Raw genomic sequence first — 21,476 nt, 5'->3', positions numbered from 1 at the left:
GAGGAGTCTGGTGTGGAAGAGTGAGGCTTGTCTGGACACAAGCAGAGTATGAAAAAGGCCATGCCTGAGCCACTGCTGTAGACTGCCCTCTCATCTGATCATCCCCTCCCCCTGTGCTCCTGCCACAAGTATTTCTCTGGCCACAGATAGCCCCATACTCTTTCTTCTATCAGGTGTGCTTCCTCAAGTCTTGACTTCTCAGGCTGAGCAATGAACCTTCTCAGAGTGCAGCATGTGAAATCACAGGGTCAACTTTACTGGACAGCCCATCATAGCAAAGGCTATTTCTGAGTTAAATACACAATGGAGCAAAAAAATAAAAATTAAAAAAAAAAAAACCACAATGGAGCTACGACAGTGAACAATGTGCCTTCCATGTGTGTTGCTAAGATTAAATATAAGATGTTAAGGGCCATTTGAGTTTGGCACCAGCAGCTTTAGGCTTAGCTGCCCCTCTTCTACCACAGGGGTGAGAAGCCCCTTCCTCAGTAGGGGTGCCTTGATGGAAAGTTGAGGGAGTCTCTGAGGAGATGCGCCACACCCTCATCTTGGTGGTAGGGCAGCTGGGGGTCCAGAAGAGGAGGTGCTGGCAAGAGCCCTGCATAGATTTAGCACCAGGTTTCCCCAAGGGCTCACTGAAGGGCAGAGTCCACAATCCCACAAAGTCTCAGCCCCTCCACATTCTCTTTAAACCTTCTTTACACTGAGGGATTAAGGAAGGGAACCCAGGTATCGAGGGGCACACCTTGTGATCTGCACACGTAACAGACAAAATTTTTGACTTTGCAGAGGGTTTCACTTCTGCTCCCAAGGACTCTGTTTAGGAGTGCCCGTTTGGCCAAGGCTGAGCACTTCAACAAGAGGGCCACAAAGACTTAGTTGGTGGTGTCTTGACAAGGTGGTTTTGTGGAGCCCTGCCAGGTTGCTGGCTGGAGTCAGGGCAGTAGGTATCCACCAGGGTCAGCCGGCTCCAGGAGGGTGATATAGTCAGCGTGGCTTTCAGTGATTTGTTGTCATGGTATCTGTTTGGCGGGTTTTTTTGTTTTATTATTTTTTTTAATATAAAGATTGAATTACAATCTTTGGGTTGCCTCTGTATGCTTCTACACATTATAGCTATGAGGGCTTAAGAATGCAGAAAGCAGCCTTACTGTAAAGAAAAAAAAAATGACCACGCTGTGCTAAGATAGATAATCTCAACTATGGAAGTAATTTTGTCCATTTTAATGAGATTTGGCACTGTGTTAGCATAACCAGGGGGCCGTTCTGGGAATGTGGAATGCATCGAAATATTTTGCATTGACATTAAAGATAAGTCACCCACAGATGGGCTTCGTAGACACAAATTACTCCCGTACGGCCAAGCAGACTTCTCTAAATTTCTTAGGTCATTCCTAGTCATGGTTACTGACAGACCAGGAAAATCCGGCGAAGTCCAGGACTGTTTCTGTCTACCCTCACAGAAAATCACTCCACTAAATGATGACTTAAGGCAGCTTCCAGCCCTGCCACCCCAGAAAGGATTTTGAGGTAATGATGATTTCATATACTTTCCAATACTGTGGGATGTGTCTAGTTGCTTCCTTTATTTTCAGTATATAAGTAAATTGTTAGGAAATGTGGATCTTTTTTGTTTTTGAAATGTGGATCTTGAATTTAAGACTTTGATGGGGAAACTCATTCTAGTTTTTCCCCTCCCTTTCCTTTTCTTCCTGAATACAATTATCCTTTTGAGTTCCTTTATGATTTTGACAAAGGTTGGAAAATGGCTCTGGAATTCATGCCAAATGGAAGACACAGGAGTAATGAGACTTGATGTGCAAGAAATCAAGTCCCCAGCTCTCATGATGAACACGCAATTTTAAATTTGATGGTATCCAAGGCAGAATTTGTTGTGACAAATTTCTTTATTCCATGGTGTGTAAGCCAACAAAGCATGTGGACTGGAATCTGTAAATTAGTTTATTATGTAGGGGTCCCCTTTCTTCTTTTTGTCAGGTTACCTCTCAGAGAGCTCATGAATTACTAAAGTATCTTCTTACTTAAATATTCTAATTAGTGAGTGCTATAAAAGTCTGATAAAATTCATCTGCACATTTATTGTAGGAATAGCAATTCAGTTTCTCAAGTGAACTATTGTTCAATGGGCTTCATTCTCCATCAATTGGCTATATTTAGGTGACTGCCTGACCATTTTGGCAACAATTTTACTTAATCAAATGAATTCCAACCCCAAAAGATTGCCATGGAACCATCCTACATTTTTTTCTTGGAGAATAAAATGGGAAAAAATCTGTTTAGATCTTCTGTACTAATTAAAAAGGAGGCCCACCTGGCAAAATAGTTAATTAAAGTCAGGGGTCCTGATCAAATACTGTCATAGCACCAGCCAAAGAATCTATTTAAGTTGCATTCTTATTAAAACTCATTATCTAAAAAACCACCTTTTTAAGTTTTTTTTTATTATTAAAAACCTCCTCTGACTTTATTCAAAGAGAGAGCCAGTGGTTCATAAATAAATGACACTGCATGTAGGATATTACACAGTGTCCTTGAAGAATCTGGTTCTATTTGAAACCAAGTCCAATATTTTCCAGCTCTCGAACTTCATACTTGGCTCCAGTTATTTATCTATGATGACCAGAGTGCTCAGCCTTTGAACACAACATCTGGCTTCATCTTATTTATCTAATGCCCCATGTCATTGGTGGCAGATTACATTTTCCAAAGATGGCCACAACAATATCCACATACTCATGTGCAGTATGGCCTTGACACTCTTCCCATCGAGAGATGACCTCTATGTCCTCTCTCCTTGAATCCCAATTAGCTGTGACTGCTCCAATAGATGGTGTGGAGAGATGACACTGTGTGACTTTTGAGGATGGGTCATAAAAGGCATTGGAGCTTCCAGCTGGCCAGTGAGGACACTTACACTCAGAGACCTGAACCATCATGTAAGAAGTCTAATTACACTGAGGCCGCCATGCTGTGAGGAAGCCCAGGAGACCAGGACAGCCTGGGTGTGATGCTCTGGTCAGTGCTCCCTGTGACTGAGTCAGCCCAGCCCAGGTGTGTACAAGCCTTCAGAGGATCCAACCACTGAGTCACAACAAATCCTTCTAGTCTTCCCATCTGAGGCTCTGGACAATGTGGGGCAGAGACAAGCCATTTCCACTGTGTCCTGTCCAAATTCCTTAGCCACAGAACCTGTGAGCAGAATCAAATGGCTGTTTCATGTTGCTAAGTTTTCTTATGCAGCAATAGACACTGTAACAAACACTATTCCCTATGATACTTTCTTCATTTGTAAGAAAATCTGGAATCAGATCACATATAGAGGACATACATAAAAGAATCTAGGAGAGGCCCAAGGGAAATAAGTTTTAAATAATGGCATCTATTCTTCCCCTACAAGAACCAAGTTTCATTATTTATCTGGAACTATCATCAACAATAACATCCACCACTGACTGGTTACCTGTTTTGTTCCTTAAAGGCATTGCTACTTTATATGTGATCCCTAATCATACCAGAATTACAGAGAAGTTGTTGACTTGTTCAGAGTCCATGGGAAATACCTGGAAGAGTTGGGATTCCAATTTCCAGGAAGAAGAAAGGAGAGGAGTGAATAGCCTGTGCCATTTTGAGTCCATCTCCCTTTGAGGAATCTTCCAGCAGCTTCTACTTATGTCTCATTGGCCAAAACCTGCCATATGGCTAATCCTATTCTCAAGGAATTCTGGGAAATGTTTATTTTAATAAATTGGTCAGACCATTAGCTCTCAAAAATATTCAGGATAAGAAAATAGGCAATTTACAGTGTCTGCCTCACTGACAAAAAAGCAAATATGACACATCTGAAAGGAAACCCCCAAATGACAACCCAGTTTGGGACCATCTGCTAGAGAATCTAATCTAAGAAACTTGCCAACTGACCAACCACACTGTGTCCTTTCCAGTTACCTTCAATCCAGGGGTGTCTCACCCCCCAGCTTCTGATTCTCCTAGATGGCCCTTTCAGTGTAATTCAGGCAGGACAGAAGAACCATGCGGTCTGAATGGACATCCCAGACCCTAAGCAATGTATCTGCCACAAAGATGGTTAGTTATCTATTGGTGCATCACAGGTTACCCCAAAACTCAGCAATAAAGTGTCCTTCAGTAGATGAATGGAAAATTTGTGTTCTACCCAGACAATGTAATATTCTTCAGCACTAAAAAGAAATTCACTATCAATCTACGAAAAGACATGAAGGAAACCAATGCATATTACTAAGTGAAAGGGGCAAATCTGAACTTATACGGTATGATTCTAACTATTTGACATTCTGAAACTATGGAGACAGTGAAAAGATCAGTGGTTGTCAGAGGTTGTGGGAGGGACAGATGAATAAACAGAGCATATAGGAAGGAATTTTAGATCTATGAACCTACTCTGTATGATACTGCAATGGTGGATACATGTCATTATGCATTTGTCTAAACCCATAGAATGTATACCAAGAGTGAACTCTAAAGTAAATTGTGGACTTTGGGTGCCAATGAGGTGCCAATGTAACTTCCTCCATTGCAACAAATCTACTACTACGGTAAGGGGTGCTGATCACGGAAGAAGTTATGTGTAAATGGGGGTAGGGGCTCCATGGGGAATCTCACTACTTTCCTCTCAATTTTGCTGTGAAGCTAAACCTGCTCTAAAAAACAGTCCATTAAAAAAAAAACACGTAATGCCTTAAAACAATAAACTTATTACTTCAGTGTTTGGGAGTCAGAAATTAGGTGTAGCTTAGCTAGGGGACTCTGGCTCAAGGTATCTCATAAGTTGTAGTCAAGATGTCTGCTGGGGCTGTGTCATCTGAAGCCTTGACTGAGGCTGGAGGATCCACATCTAAGGCAGCTATATCCCCCACGTGACTGGCAAACTGCCAATGATTGGTACAGGAATCTTTAATTCTTTACCACATTAACCTCTCAAAAGGACTGCCTGAGTGACCACACAACATGGTAGGAAGTGATCCAGGAAGGTGCAATTTGGAGCTATAATATGTTTCATGACCTAGCCTTGGAAGTCACACAGTTATTTCCACAATATCCTACTGGCAACACAGGTCAGCCATATACTATGTGGGAGGGGGGGTCACACAAGGGCAAGAATACTAAAGAGCAAGAATCATGGGGCCATTTTGGGGGCCTGCTACCACGGTGGTTTTCTGATGAACCAGTACAATATACTGAAGATTCTGAATAAAGAATTTCAATCCCCCTGTAAATAAAGTGTTATATTTGAAAGTAAAATAAAATTCAGGAGTAATACTTACAAAATTAGGCTGGGCCATTTGTACCCCTAAGGGAGTTGGAATGGCAGGTTTGGCAATATGCAGATAATGGTAAGACCCAGGAAGAATGCCTCCTATAGGAAATAGCAAGTTTTGCACATTTTAGTTTAGTTGCTAAAACAGTAGTGATAGAGTTTATATATTTGTATCATAGGATAAACAGAGATGCCTACCATGGTGTATGCTACTCAAAGTATCCCACTAGAGTACGACTATTAGTAAGAAATTCCCGGAGATTGACTTTATTTAAAAAGTCAATGTGAATGTGCCATTATACCCCATAATATAGCCACCAATGCTCCAGGAAGATGTGTCAAGTTGCTCCTGCGTATCCTGTGATTGCCCATAACCCTTGGTACTCTAACCTATGCCTGATGAAGCCAGACCTAGACCTAGAGAGGCCTTAAATGTTGCAGTGGTATTCCCATTCCTTGTCACTCTTTCAGTGTATACTCAAAATATTAAAGTGGATGTTATTAAGCAAAACCAATAAAGTTCTTGTTCAATAGTTTAGAAAATTATCATTAAGAAATTCTTAACTATTTCTAGCTTGTCCCATAAATATGAGCTTGATCTAGCTCTGGTCTCTGACACTCATCCCTTCTCTTCCTTTCCCATGGCCACCACCTTTCCTAAGTTCTCATCCAAAATGAGAAGCAGAAATTATCAGAATCCATTAAATTAGGCAAAGAACAACAAGGACTGGAATGTAGAACTTTGTCTCTTTATCTCATGTTCTATTTACTGGATTAGGGTCCATGGATGGCTTTAGAGGTGGGTCCATCAAACTCCTGGAAATGAACACACAGTTCTGTAAATATGTGCATTTTTGTGGTAGAAGGTCCACAACATTCAAATACACTATTTTCAAAGGTATCTCTTATCTCCTAAACATAAATACTGTGTTACTCATATGATGATCTCCTCAGGGGTCAATATGGCTTAGGGGATGAAAGTGATCTATTTTACAATTGTGAATGGTTTCATTTATCCATCCAGATAAGAGGCCAAGGCTCATATCCAAGGAGACTTGGAAGGGTCTCCTTATCTCTGAGCTTATAGTGAGAATGAAGGTGTGGCAAGATGTCACAACTAACCAGTTGTGAGTGACTTTTGGGCAAGTTATTGATTATTCACAGTCTCAATTTCCTTACCTGTAAAATGGGGACCACAGTTATAATGAGGTCCATAATACATGCTCAAAATAAAAAGGACCACAATAAAAATGCCAGGTCCATAATAAATGCTTAAAAATTAGACTGAGCCTTCCCCATCTCTGTGCAAACCCACTGAGGGACAGAGGAGCCTCCTCACCAGGCCTAAGAGAAACATGGAGAGCTGCCCTGAGTACTGACCCAGATCCAACAGGTGGTCTCATCAGAGGGAAGAAGGTGGCCCACTACAAACCTTGGATCTTGGCTCCCTTGTACATGGGAATGAGTCGATCAAGATCAGCCGGTGGTTCAGTCACAGGCTCAAGGGTTGGGTCAAAGAGATTGAGCATGGCTGCTGCTAACTGGAAGCCAATTTCTTTGGAATTAAAGTTGATGTGAGTCCACTCATCTGAGTAATATTTATTGGAGAATTTGGTGAGGGAGCCAGCAGCTCTGATGGCTATGTCGTTGGTGTGGAAGTTAGTATCAATCACAAGTCGACCGTCATAGACAAGACATGCATCATTGAGTGCTTTAAATGTTTCATAATCCACATTCTTCTCACAGAAGCTAAAGAACATCTACAGAGCAAACACTCACATTATTACTCAGTCATCACTCTTCATTTTACATTGTCAAGAGTGTTAATAGTCTCCAGAGCACCTTATCATTGGGGGCATACAAAACAATAACACTAAATCTATGAAAATGTCATAATGGTGTCGTGTGTGTGTGTGTGTGTGTGTGTGTGTGTGTGTGTGTGTATAGAAAGAGAGAGACAGACAGACAGGAGCACCTGTCTTTGGTATGAAGAACAAATTAAGATACCTAATGTCACTTTTTTTTGTAATCACCCAATCTAGACAGCCAATGGAGAGAAGGATGCCAAGTGATGGCATTACCTATCAGAAAAGTGATTTTTTCCCCTGTAAAATGGTTTACATCCATAGAGACACCACTTCCCCCTCATTCACCTACACTTTGAATAGCTCTATCTCAGCCTCCTCCTATTTGCTTCTTCTTGTGTCTGACACTTAGGTCTTTCCAAGTTCCTTCATGAGGTCACCCCAATCCAGTCTTAAGTCTTCAGATTGCCTCATTCCTGCCCTGTTACACCAGAAAGCCCATCCCTGAAGGATGCCCCAGAGAATGAGAGCCTCATCAGCCTCAGTATCTACCAGGTCTGGGATCCTGCCTTGTTCCTTCTTTCCCTGGCATGGAAGAGAGTAATTCAGTAAGTATTTGCAGGGTACCTACCCTATGACAGGCACTGTGCTCCAGAGGGGCCAAAATACCTCTGCATGCTCCTTAGATGTGACCTGTAGGTTCCCCCCATTCTCTGCCCAAATTTCAATACTCTCTCATGCTTATCTGGATATCTTCTTCCATAGTGATGTTGAAATTCATTACAGCAGTCCAAGTTAGTTTCTTTTAAGTCTTCGGTTGTCATTGAAATAGTAAGTTTAGTTGTTTTTATCTTAACATAAATAAAATTTGCCCTCTTATCAAAAGAATGCTAAAAAATGAACATATGACATGGATCCTCATCATTGTGATGGACATCATACTCCCTGCTTTCTTCACATGTCGGCTTTATGCACTTCACTTGCCTCATTAGGTACAGAAATGAGCTCTTTGGGGCCAGGGATACTTCCCTTCCATATCCCTTCCCTTTGCCCATGAATGGGGCATTAATGATGAATGCTCCTGCAGTAGCCACTAGTCACATGTGACTATACACATTTAAATCTGAATTAGTTAAAATTTAAAAAAAATTCAGATTCTCAATTGTAGTACCTATTTCAAATGCCCAAAAGCTATAGGTGGCTAGTGGCTGCCATACTGGACAACAAAGATATAGATAATTTCCATCAGTTCTGTTGGACGGTGTCAGACTCATATCCATCATCTGTATGATATCCTTTGTTCTCCCTCAGGGAGCCACCAGGGCCTTTGCCCCTTTCCTTGTTTCTTCACTCAGCTATCTAACCTATCCCAGTTACTCTTATCCCAGGCAGCATCAAGTCTCTTTAGAATTCATTCTGTCTTATAATTCTTAGTGACCACAGGAAAATCCATTTCTCTGAATCTCTGACTCTGGATCTTTTTGTCTCTCTACTCTTCTTTCTCTCCTCCACTCTGTTCCCATCATTATAAAAATAGATCTCCCACTCATATAAAAATATGGAAAGCCATTGATTTGAACTGAAATCATACACAAAAAAGTACCATCAAACTCTTGAGACCCTGAAAATATTCAGAAGCCCCCTTCAGCATCCTCACAAAAGTTATTCTACCTACTCAGCTTTTTCCTCATTAAATCTACTTTTAATTGAGTAGCAGATTAAATATATTATTTCTTATTTTTCCAGGTTTTAAAGAGTACTAGCACTACAGTAGTATTATGTTTTATATTTTTTGGTGTAGTCATTCACAATTTTGTTATACTTGAAGTGTTTCATAGGAGTTTGTGAACCAGACTGAAAACTCAATATGCAAATATTAACACAATGCATTAACATGCATTTTTGTAATGTCAACTTAACATTGCATACTGGATAAAAATATGAAGTAGAAATATCTGGCCACATTGAAGTTGTTGAATAAATATTTAAGATTGCTTATATTTATAATTCTGATTATGGAATGAAAAACTCTGGTTAACAGATCGGGAGTCAGTGATCTGATAAACCTCATTCATTATGCATTCATAAAATATCTTGGTGAAGAAGATAAGCATGGAGTTTATAATCTAATTGGAGAGATGGACATCAACAAAATCATCACACTGACAGGCAGAGGATTTCAGATTATAATGAAGGCTGTGTAGAAAAGGGAGAAACCCGGCTGGAGGCTGGACCATCTGGTAGGTACCCAGGAGGCACTACCACCTGGCAGAAGGAAGCAAGGTGTTGATGTGAGTCCAAAAATCCAACTCCCTGAGAGTTCTGTGTCTAGTGTAACACTGTAATCCCCTCAGATTAATCCTCTCACTGATACAACTACAAACTATGGTCAAAGTACAAAAACTATTACCCAAGGATTCTGATGATCATTTAAAAGTAGATAGATGGTGCAGCACAGTAAAAACTTGGGACAATGACCAGCAAGAGGGTAATTTTCTTATTTTGGTGGCTTTTGACAAAGGATGGACCATAGTCACTTTATACACTAACAGAAGAATAAACATGGTAGAGGAAAGAGTCAGTGAACTTGAAGTCACATCAGTAGCAATTACACAGTGTGAAGAACAGAGAGAAGAAACAAAGAGATTGAAACAAATGAATAGGGCCCATGAGGCAAGAGAAAGTCTAACAAATGTGTGACTGGAGACCCAGGAGGAGAGGAGAGGAGAGAAGGAGGCAAGAAGGAGTGGCCAAGACTTTGCCAAAATTTAGTGAAAGTAATAAGTGTATAGATTCAAGATACTCAGTGAATGAACTCCAAACAAGATAAATTCAAGAAAAAACATGCTTTGATACAAAATAAACACAGAACCCTCACAGCATCAAACTGCTGGAAACTGAAGATAAAGAAAAAATCTTGGAAGCATCCAGGGGAAAATGACATACTACATACAGGGAAACAATGGTTTGAGTGATGACAGGTTTTTAAAATCAAAACTCATGGATGTCAGAAGACAATGGAAAAAAACATCTTCAAAGCATTGAAAGGAAAACAACAAGAAAAAACCCCAATGTTCTAGGCCATGATCCTATATCCAGTGGAGATATCCAAACAAATCAGGGTTGACTATTTTTCCAATCTCTCTCATATTAGATTTTAGTAACTATACTGTGAGATGGGCTTTTTCAGATAGAGGAAAACTAAAGAATCCATTGCCAGCAGACCTGCAATTGTGTGTGCTTCAGGAAGTTGTTCAGAGTAAAAGGGAAGTATACTGGATGGAAATCTGGATCTTCAGAAATGAAGACAGCAATAAAATTGGAAAATATAGGGGTAAATATAAAAGCCTATTTTTCTTCCTAAGTTTCTTTAAAATACGTGTGACTTTAAAACAAAAATTCTAATTTTCTTGGTTTTTCTTTTTTTTTAATCTATTTTTATTTCTGAGAGACAGATAGCATGAACAGGGGAGGGTCAGAGAGACAGGGAGACACAGAATCTGAAACAGGCTCCAGGCTCTGGGCTAGCTGTTAGCACAGCACAGAACCCGACGCGGGGCTCGAACCCACGAACTGCGAGATCATGACCTGAGCCAAAGTTGGATGCTTAACCAACTGAGCCACCCAGGTGCCCCTTTTGTTGGTTTTTCAATGTATATAGATATAATACCCATGACAAGTGTAACAGAAAAGGGTGCCCAGAAAGTGGCGAGAAGGTACCCATACAGTTGCAAGGTTTTTATATTTTATGTGATGGTATAATATTAACTCTAACTAGAATGTAAAAGATTATTGATGTACATGCAAGCAGTGATCAATGGGAAAACAAACTTTTACAAAGTCTTTTATAATAGCTCAGAATCCTGCACAAAGGGAGATATACCAATGGTCAATAAGAACACGAGAAGATGCCCAACATCATTAATCATCAGAAAATCCCAAATTAAAAACACAATGATACATCATGTCATACTCAATAGAATGGCTAAAATTAGAAAGACTGATAATACTGCATGCTAGCAGAAACTATGGAACAATTGATACCCTCATACACTGCTGGTAGAAATATGAAAAGATAGGGCTACTTTAGAAGGCAGTATTATAGCTTCTTTAAAAGCTAAACATTCACTGACCATATGATCTAGCCATTCTTTGGGAGGATAGCTAAGAGAAGTGAAAATATGTCTACCCAAAGATGTTTATGTACAGGAATGTGCACAGCAATTGAATAAATAAACCAAATGTTATAGAGTCATACAATGGAATATCACTCAGCGATAAAAAGGAATGAACTACTGATTAATGGAACAATATGGACGACTCTCAATACCATTATGCTGAGTGAAAGAAGCTGAATACAAACTAGTACATAATGTATGATTCCAGTTATAAAAATTTTAGTTTTAGCAGGTGCTCTGAGTTTGATACCATCTGTTTTTGTTTGGTTTTCCCATCCTTCTGTAACAAAGTACTGCAAACTGGGTGGATTAAAACAACAGAAATTTATTCTCTCCCAGTTCTGGGAATGAGATGTCTGAAGTCATGGTGTTGTCATGACTGTGCTTCCTCCTGAAGCTCTAGGGAGGACTCCTTCCTGGTTTCTTCCGAGCTTCAGGCAGTTACCAGGGATCCTTTCTGCTCCATGACTAGTAGCTGCCATCAATTCAATCTTGGCCTCTACTATCATATGGCCTCTTTCCCCAAGTGTCTCCTCTGAATCAAATCCTTCTCTCTATAGATGGGCACCAGTCATTATATTTAGGAACCTCTCAGATTCACCATGACCTTCTCTCCAGTTGATAACATCTTTAAAGATCCTATTACCAAATAAGGTCACATTCAAAGGTACTGAGGATCAAGACCATATCTTTCTGGGGGGATGTAGTTCGACCCGCAACACTGTGACCGCAGTCAAAATAATGAATGTATTCATCCCCATCAAGTTTCCTAATGCCTGACAGCGATGCTACTCAAAGCTGACAGTGGAGGAGAGAGATGCCCTGACTTCTTCCTTCTTCCTATTTCTAATCTTCTGCCAGTACCTTTTGTTGGTCAAACAGATGAAGGTCAGTAAGCAACTAGTGCTGGAAAATATTATTTGCAGACTCAGATTGCTTTAGGATGAAGTTTCAGCAGGAAGTGTGTTGGAACAAGGCAGTTGAGAGTATTTGCAAAGTGTCTTTGCCACGATTTCAATTTTGATCTCAATAGGGAAATAAAGGGTGGAGGGGGCTGCTAGAGAACCTATATTCTGTTGCTTATTTGGGCAGGTTTTCTTATATCCCTGCTTCCTAAGCAGGGTATGTGTTTACCTCCAGTGGTTCCCCAGGATAAACATGGCATATCTTCCACAATCATCATTTTGGGGAGAAAATTTGGGGAAAACATTTTGATTCTTAAATAGATATTGCAAACTTTTTCTGTCTTTTTCATTGCTGTCCCTCACACTTAGGACAGAGCCTAAGACTTAGCAGGTGTTCAATGAAAATCTGTGTAATGTATAAATAAATGAATGTATTAAGGAGCAGAATGCAACATTTCCATAGATTATCAGGATAAAATGAAGGATTCCAGAGAAATCTCTTTTGTGCTTTGAGATCCTGTCCAGACGTGGGGGTGAGGGGGGCAGTGGGATGAGGTCACCATCATTTACTTTTAGGGGTACTTGGGTCAGAAGCCCTGACTTAGGCTGACCACTGCCTACTCTCAGGTAAGGGATTGCTTCCCCCAACCAGTTTGCCCACTAAATGTTGCTGACATTCCTTACCACAACTGATCACATCCTCCATATTCACACTGTACTCAGCATCCCCTTTGTAAGGGGTCTCTTGCTTCTCTATTATATTTATTGGCCCCTTTCCTCTCTCCTTGCCCTCTGTCTTCTGCTAATCTCCTGAACTGGCAAATCTGAGGACACAGGTTGTAGGTCAAGCTATTACACAACCTAAGAGAAAAGTTATTCTCTCGAAAGATAGATAGATAGGAGAGAGAGGTCTTTTAAGTCTCTAGTCCATGGGAGAGAAACCCAGTATTGCTGTTTCCAGAGTCTTAGAAAGTTAACAGCAGAATAGACTTTGGGGCCCTCTGACCTTGGTTGGGAGTCCAGCATACCAGTGACTTGGAGTTAGTGTTCTCATCTGTAAAATGGGCATGCTTCACCTTACAGAGCTGTTGTAACCAGGTGATGGACTATACTGCAAGCATGCAGCATGGTGCCTGGGACATGGTGAGTTCTTAGTCCATGTTAGCACTCTGAACTTTTGACACTCCTTCCTTGAAGAGGCAGGGCCTAATTCCCCTTCCTTCCCTTTCTCTCGCACTCAGTCTTAGAATCAAGCCACTCTTCCAAGATGAAGTGTTCTGGACAAAATCATAGCTTAAGATGATCTAACATCAAAAGCCAGACTTAGGGTTGAACTTGACTCTAGTTCCAGCCCCAGAATGACATCAGCCACGTAAGAGACCTCAAGTAAGAGCTGCCCAGCTGGGCCTCTTCAAATCCCAGGACTGGAAGAGAGACTAATAATATTAAATCATTGCTATTTTACCCACTGAGTTTGGGGGTGGCTTGTACCTCAGCAATAGATCATCTGCCCCATTAAAAAACAAAACCCAAAACCTGTAGCTATAAATCCCCCACCTGCCATCTCTCAGACCCCAAGTCTGTGGCAGGTGAAGGCTCTCTGGAGGTGGTGAGTGAAATTTACAGGGACCTACTTACGGAGCACTGGAGTCGGAAAGGCTTGGTGGGCGTGGTGAAGCAGGCGCTGCGGATGGGGTCTGGGAACTGGCCGTCGTTCCACTGAGCCAGGAGCGCATCACGGTAAATGGCAACCCCCGCTGCTCTGAGTGCATCCTCCACTGCGCTTTCCACAGAGTAGTTGTTGATGCAGGTGATTGTGGAGGTGGGCGGGGGCTGCACCAGGTGGATGTAGGCGCCTCTCACACCAATGTTTAAGAGCGTCTCCACTGTGGTGTAAGTGTCAATTGTATTCCCATAGACAATGACATTCCCTAAAAAAGAAGGGAAATGCTAAGTTACACGGTTAAAAAAAAAAAAAAAAAACTACCCAAACCTTCCTAGTCAAATGCTAATAATACCGAATTGTTTCCGATAACCTTCCTTTTTTTTCAGCTGCAGGAAGCCTGCGGTGTTTCCTAGCAACGGTGACCAGGATAATTCAGTAAAGAATTGGCACAAAACATCCCACAAAGTAGTCAAGTACTTTTAACAAAGAAGTAGGACATTCATCTATGGTCCTGTAATTTGAAAGTTGAAGTTATGCTAAATGAAACCATCTGGAACAAAACCTTTTATCTTGGTTTTCCCCTACCCCACTAGTCGCTACACTTGCTAAGGAAAAAATAATAATGAAGTTTGCAATATATGCAAGTTCTTCTTAAGTGATGAAGAGGACACTGGTAAAAAAAAAAATCATGGACGAGTTGGGACAAACATTTTAATATTTAAGTGTTGAACTGGGTTGATTTCAAGGTAATTGTTCCTTTTTTTGAGAAGTAAAGACTAAAACATTCTGCTTTTTAATTTTAATTTTATGAAGATACAGATTCTGATTTTTAGATTTAATGGGTCAAGACCTAGCAACAGGGACTGCAAGTTGTTCTTTCAGTCGGTAAGAGTGAAATCACAATACAGTGGAAAGAATTCCCATGGGGAAGAGCATTTACACAGTAACCATCTAAGCTATTTATTTACATTTGTTAAAAATACTGCAGAAATAATTACATGGTATCCTAATAATTTCATCAGCTTTAAAATCAAACTAACAAATGAGTGAAGTCCAGTATATGCTATTTTTGACACTGAATTAGCATTTTTACCTTTTTACAAAGAAAGGAACTGCTGTAGACTCACTTTTCAGGCAACATGTAACAATTTTATGACAAAATGATAGATTCATTGAATCTCTTTTTTTTCTGTTCATGAAATGATATTAAGAGAAATTTTGCAAGGCAAAATAAATGGTAAGTGTATTTTATTCAATTTCATTGAATAAATTAAGCAAAAATCTATTTCCATCCCAAACTGAAAAAAGGTATAATGGCTGGTCTTATTTGCTTAGGGAAAAAAAAAAGGAACTAGAACAGCTTTCAGATTGCTTCTCTGAGGGTAAGAGTATCTAGAAAGTTCTCCCATACTTCCTGTTGCTCAAATATGGAATGGCAAGAAGGCACAGAAGCCAGGGGGGCGGGGTCCTTCCTGCCTTCACTAGGAGGCCTCATTTTGAGGCTAGGATTCCCTCTCTATTAGATGCTCTAATGCAACATTCCTTGTCTGAAAGAGCCAACATTTTGCATTTTCCTTGTCTGAAAGAGCCAACATTTTGCTTAAATGATTGAGGCTTCCACCTGTGAACCATGAATCCTAGCTGTCTGGCACAACAAAGAATCAGCCTGCCAGATAAGCCAAAGCTTGAACCTAAAACTGTCAAAGGTTTGGGGTCTTCTGTCCTTTTAAAATATGCATGTCGAAACAACATTCATTTTCAGGGAAACAAATTTAAGTGTTAGGGCCCCTCCACAAGTCAGGGCTGAATATTTTTCCAGTCTCTTTCATGTTAGCTTTTAGAAACCATCCTGTGAGATGGGCTTTCAGGGAAGCTGGGGCAATGCGATGCTGCTGGGTACCATCTAGCAGGGGTTGCCCACAGATTATAGGCAGCTGAAGAGGATGCGGCTCTTCATTTCCAAAGGTAATATATTTTATAAAATCTCTAATATTTAAATGAGATGTTTGCTGATAGATATTCTAATTGCAAAATAGATTTGCCTAAAGTTCATTTGGAACAAGATCCACCCCCCCATAACTTTGGTTATCATAATAGTTGCAATAATGCAGCATAACAAATCACCCAAAACTCAGTGTAGGTCAGCTCATGCATCTGTGGGCTGGCTGATGTCAGCGGATCTGCTCCACATTGAGATTGCGATCAGGCCTGCACCATGAGTCTTGCACTCTCCTTGGACAGGTAAACCTGAGGCATATTCTATTTATGGAGAAACGCAGGAGCACGGGAGAACAAGAGCAACTGCTCACTTTTCAAGCCCCTCCTTGCATCACTAATGTTCCATTGAGCAAAGCAATGTGTGTGGTCAAAGGATTGGGAAGGACACTCTGCCCATGGTAGTGGGGGAAGGGTGTGGATATTTGCTGAACAATAGTCCAAACCATCATTTACATTGGGGATAGTAAATAAATGCTTTTATGATGCTATCCAAAATTTTCACCTAAACATGTATATTAAGAGACTACTTTTAGAATTTTCTTGTCGCTCTAGAACATTGTTTTACCAATTTGCTTCACTTTTTCTTAAGCAAATTATAAAATGAGGCTCTAAGAACTTTAAAAAAAAAAAAGAATGAAAACTCAGATGATTTGTTCCACAACCCAAAATATTCATATAAAAATGATTACAATACTGCAATATCATATAAAATAACAAAGAAATACAAAATACAGAGAAAATGAACAAATTAACCTGCACTTACCTTTGAAAACCTTCATGGCTAGTATGAGGGACACAAGAGAGAGGAGAGTTATTGTGCAGGACGACTTTCACTACCACTAACAGAATCATTGCTATCTACTGGCTCAATGGAGTCTTTTTCTGCATGGGGGCCATTGTATACACTCACATGGATGTTGACAGTATTAATAAACTCTTGTCATAGAATATATTTAATGTAACTGGCAATAAGACAGCAGAGGAAAGGGTCTATATCTGCAGGCAGCCAGACCTAGAAAAAGCAAAGCATTCCTAAGCTTACTCTTGTATGGAAAAGCAAAGGACTGTCCATAGGTGCATCACATACCACTCATATTGCAAGACATTGCTCGTTTATCAAGTTAAAATTTATTAGGAATGTTTGCTTATTTTGTGGAACACTCACAGAACAAGTTTGCAATCCAAGGTTTTATTGTATTTTTTACTACAGAAATAAGAACATGTTACAGGTCAACTCACATCCTTCCACAAACATAAAAAGACCTGATGTGACAAGAACAGCTTTGCCAGTTCCATCTCTTGCCTTTTAAATGTCTGCACTATGATATTTCCATGATATTTGCACAGTTGAGTTCTTTTTACATTATTTCTCACTTTTACTTTGTAAAGAATTTTTAGAGTCTATTCATGTTTATTTCATGATTCCTGTATACCAGGCACAAAGCTAGGCACTTTTAGACACAGTCTATAATTACATTCATCATCATGAGTGACAAAATAGCATAACGTATAGCCACCATATCACCCCTGGAGCCTTGCACAGTATCTCGCCAACAATGGATGTGACAAAATGTTTCCTGATTGCACACATGGATGACTTTTTAAGGTTTATTATATTAATGATCATATGTTAATTGGCCCTTACTTTTGTGCCCTCTAACATATTTTTTGCAGAACAATCTTCCTGTGGCCAAGTTTCCTACTTAATATTTCCACTTGGTATTCACTATAAAGTTGGCACTACTTTATCCAACCACTGGTAAAATTGTACACCTGCGATAATGTATGAATGAAACATGTTTCCCTTCACAACTTTAGATCTGGTTATTAGGTTTCCAGTAAGGCTCACAAAACCCCACATAATCCTAAATGTAACCAAAATCATGTGTGCCTACAACACAATAGTATAAAATCACACTTTTTCCCTATTGGTAGGCACTTCAACCCAAGGAAACAAGACTGTTTTATAAGAAAGTTAACCCTTGTATAACTATCATGTTGTGACAGTTGAGTCAATTTTTAGCTGAATCAAAGAGGAAAGATGGGGGAAAAGGAAATAGAGAAAAAAGAGGGAGCAGAGAGACAGAAGAACAGAGAGAGCCTTGGTGATACAGATTTTCTTCAATTACTGGGCAAGTGACAATTAAGAGATTAAAAATAGGTGAAACAGAGTGGTTGCCAGGTGAGGGGAGAGGATGGATAAACTAAGCCATGAATAGTAGTAGTGAAAAGGGCTTTCCCTAAGGAAGGCATTGGGTCTGACAGCTTTATCCCAGCCAGAATATACAAGATGGGGTAAATGGAGTTCCATTGGTGCAGAACACCCTGATGACTAAACAGAGGGGTGAGGCAGCCCCAGGTTACATGGTACCCATGATATATATTCATGTAAGACACGCTTTTAGTGTCAGACAACTTCAATTAGCCAATTATCTACTTTTTTAAAAAACAGTTCTTTAAGTTTATGTATTTTGAGAGACAGAGAGAGAAAAAGCACACAGGGGAGGAGCAGAGAGACAGGGAGAGAGAATCCCAAGCAGGATCTGCGCTGTCAACACAGGGCTTGACGCAGGGCTCGAACTCAGGAACCAAGAGATCATGACCTGAGCCGAAATCAAGAGCCAGACGCTTAACCCACTGAGCCACCCAGGATTTCCTAGTCAAAGATTTACTTTAATCAATGTATTTTCACCACTTAGGCACTTTGTAACTCATGGAGTTACAAATATTTGCAAATATTTATAAGGACATAACACATCACAGGGGCTTCCTTCACATAATTGGGATAGCTTATAAATTCTTTCGATGTTTCAATGCATATATGATACAAATAGAGTGGGAAAGCTGGGGATTTCCCCTGGATGTCAATTTTATGCTAAAAAAAAACCTAGCCACCCTACAGCTCAGTTAATCTAAGGATAAGAAATGACCCAATTTTGCACTTGATCTGATAGGTGACAGGAGTACCCTGGAGGGCTGCCCTACCTTGAAATGGTAAATGGTAATGGATGATTAGAACAGTCTGGGTGAATTTTCAATAAAGGATAATAGAATATAACCATAGCAGTTTTCATGGAAGGCCAACCTTTGTTGCTCCTTTTAGGGCATAAATTATGCATTACTAAGATTACAGATCTGAAATAGGAAGCAGAGTACAAGGAGGGCATCATTAGAAAGAGGACCCTGTGAAAGCGCCAGAAATTAAGGTTGGCAAGAGAAACACTCATTTCCTCACAGCTAACCTGCAGTAACCTTCCAGGTGAACCGTGCAAGGGGGCTGCCAAGAGGAGAGAGGGGTTTTGGTGTCTACAGCCGCGCTGGGAAGAAAGAAGGAAAGTGAGGTCTCAAATCACCCTTTGCAAGCTGTCAATTCTCCACTTCAGATGAAAAAAGCACTAAGACTTGTCATTTAAAATGTTAGCAGATATGGAAAGGTGATCTTTTTGCTTTTTGCTACATGCTCTTTGAAGATATAAATGAATTGCAACTTTGACTGTGATCACCAAAGAAAGGTAATGACACTTTAACATTTCAACTATCATAATGCACCCAGATTTATGAGATTCTTTGATTTATCTTAATCAGAGGGGAAAAGATGCCAGTGTTCATCATTTTGAAACTATTATTTATCTCCTCTAGAAGCTAGACATTTTACTAATAGTTTAAAGGAACATGGCTTTAGAGAAATGAAATCCCTGATAAGTTAAAAAAATAAAATATGATCTTAATTTTTTTAGACACAGATTTGCCCTAAGAGTAATGGAACAGGCTTTTTAAACAATTTTTTTCAATAGATGCTAAAAAAGTATTTTATTCCTTTGAGCTGAGTGCTTTAATTTTAATCACCTAGAAGGTATGCATTTCATTGTCATGCTCAATATTCTACAGATGAAGATTCTCCAGAAAACCATCTTTTGAAATGAAGACAAGGAAGGGGTTTCCTGGCTTGGCCATGAAATCACATCTCAATGTACGCATACAGTCTGTATTAGAAATTAATTCAAGATTTATGCACACAGATATTAATTTGAATTTTTCTTCCTAGTTATTATGCTTAAGGCCAGAGAAAGCAAAAACTATATGCTACATTTTATAATTTTTGTATTTTAATTAGGTCTATGTCTATTTACATATTCCATTGTATTTTAATGAAGAATTATATTTCCTTTTTCCACTTCAAAGGAGACATAGTGTGATTATGTATGACCTCGACATCCTCAGAACAGCCCCAACAGATTGTATGTTCTCCAGAAAACTGAGGACAAAGGGGTTAAGGATCCAGCTCCAGGTAACATAGCACTAATTGATTTTGCAGAACTCAGACCTCCTGAGTCTGGTTTCGGAGCCCTTATACCACTACACTATATTTGCAGACGGGTATGTAATAAATTCCTAAGGAAAAAAACTCTAATTGGCATTTAATCTGTGTAATGAACTTTAGCAAATAACTAGATAATTAAAGAATTTAAAATAGGTATCATAGAATATTAGTAAACTATGAAATAAATATTCACTTAAAAACCGTATCATGTCCATGAATAGATCAGAGAATGTTCTTTTTATTTTTTGTAAGTCAAAGCCTAAGATTTCCATGACCCAAGCCTGACCTGTCTCATTTTGTTCCTGCCAAATTAAAAGGGAGGACTATATTAGATATAACATAACAAAGGCTTTGCTCGGTGATTCATGCAGTGGAATTTTAATGTTATACTTTTCCTAACAAACATGTTTTTAATAAGGCAGTAAACTGTATTTAGCTAAAGATGAAAATAATTGATCCATTTTGGGCCATTAAGGCTGTTCTATTTATTTATTTATTTATTGTTACTTTGCTTTCATCTTACTTTTCATTTTCATGGAAAGTACAGAGGTAATAGCAGATGAATTTCAATTAGTTTCAATTAACGCCATAAACCATTATAATGTATTAGGTTGCCGGGTTCTATCTGAAACCCAGGCAGAACCCTCCATGTTTTGTTTGACTTTGAAAGCAGCATTTGAGCCGGTGATGTCAGCTATTCTCGGTGATACTGAAGCAGTTCTAAGAGTTTAGGATAATTTACATCTATAAACCTATCCAACTCTAGAGCCCAGAAAATAATTTCCTTCATTCTGGGCTAATTCCATCACAGAACAATCATTTCTCCCTTGGCAGCAGAGGCAGGCAGGATGAAACAGAGAATGGGGGTGGGGCGGGGGGACAGTGGTGATGCTTTGGGGCTGTATCTGTATGGTTTCAAAGGGCAGAAATTCCAGAACTGACCTCCTCCCAGTGACCATCCATTGCTTCTGCTACCCAGCATCCACCGTCCTGCTAGAACAATTCCCCCACCATCCTCAACAAACAAGCCCTCCCCCTCAAGTGCCTGTACTTCCGCCAAGTTGGGCCTCACATGTCCCAAGATTCCATGTGTGATTTCCAGATAGACATGTGATCCAATCATAGCCATGGAGACATAGGAGATTTTTTTCTCAGACTTTTGTAGGAAGAGCCTTGTCCTCAGCTCTCTCTGCTAACCCCACTCTGAACTACCGAGAAAGGGGGAAATTAGCACTGACTATTACGAAAAAAGATAACTATCATGAAAGATGTCCACATTCTTCCGGCTG

The 21,476-nt window shown here is 39.8% G+C and overlaps 1 protein-coding gene across 1 annotated transcript in view; it reads right to left on the bottom strand.

Moving 5' to 3' along the window:
- CFAP61 (cilia and flagella associated protein 61) overlaps positions 1–21,476 on the bottom strand; it is a 275,380-nt gene that overhangs the window by 53,549 nt on the left and 200,355 nt on the right. Inside the window, exons 21-23 of the mRNA XM_039216607.1 lie at positions 13,841–14,133; positions 6,747–7,074; positions 5,322–5,413 (exon numbers count right to left, since the gene is read on the bottom strand). Coding sequence (XP_039072538.1) covers positions 5,322–5,413; positions 6,747–7,074; positions 13,841–14,133 — 713 coding nt within the window. The remainder of the gene's footprint in view (positions 1–5,321; positions 5,414–6,746; positions 7,075–13,840; positions 14,134–21,476) is intronic.

This window comes from Hyaena hyaena, unplaced genomic scaffold (assembly GCF_003009895.1).
Source record: "Hyaena hyaena isolate Hyena2069 unplaced genomic scaffold, ASM300989v1 scaffold_643, whole genome shotgun sequence".
Lineage (NCBI taxonomy): Eukaryota > Metazoa > Chordata > Mammalia > Carnivora > Hyaenidae > Hyaena > Hyaena hyaena.
This window is presented reverse-complemented; position numbering and strand designations above follow the sequence as displayed.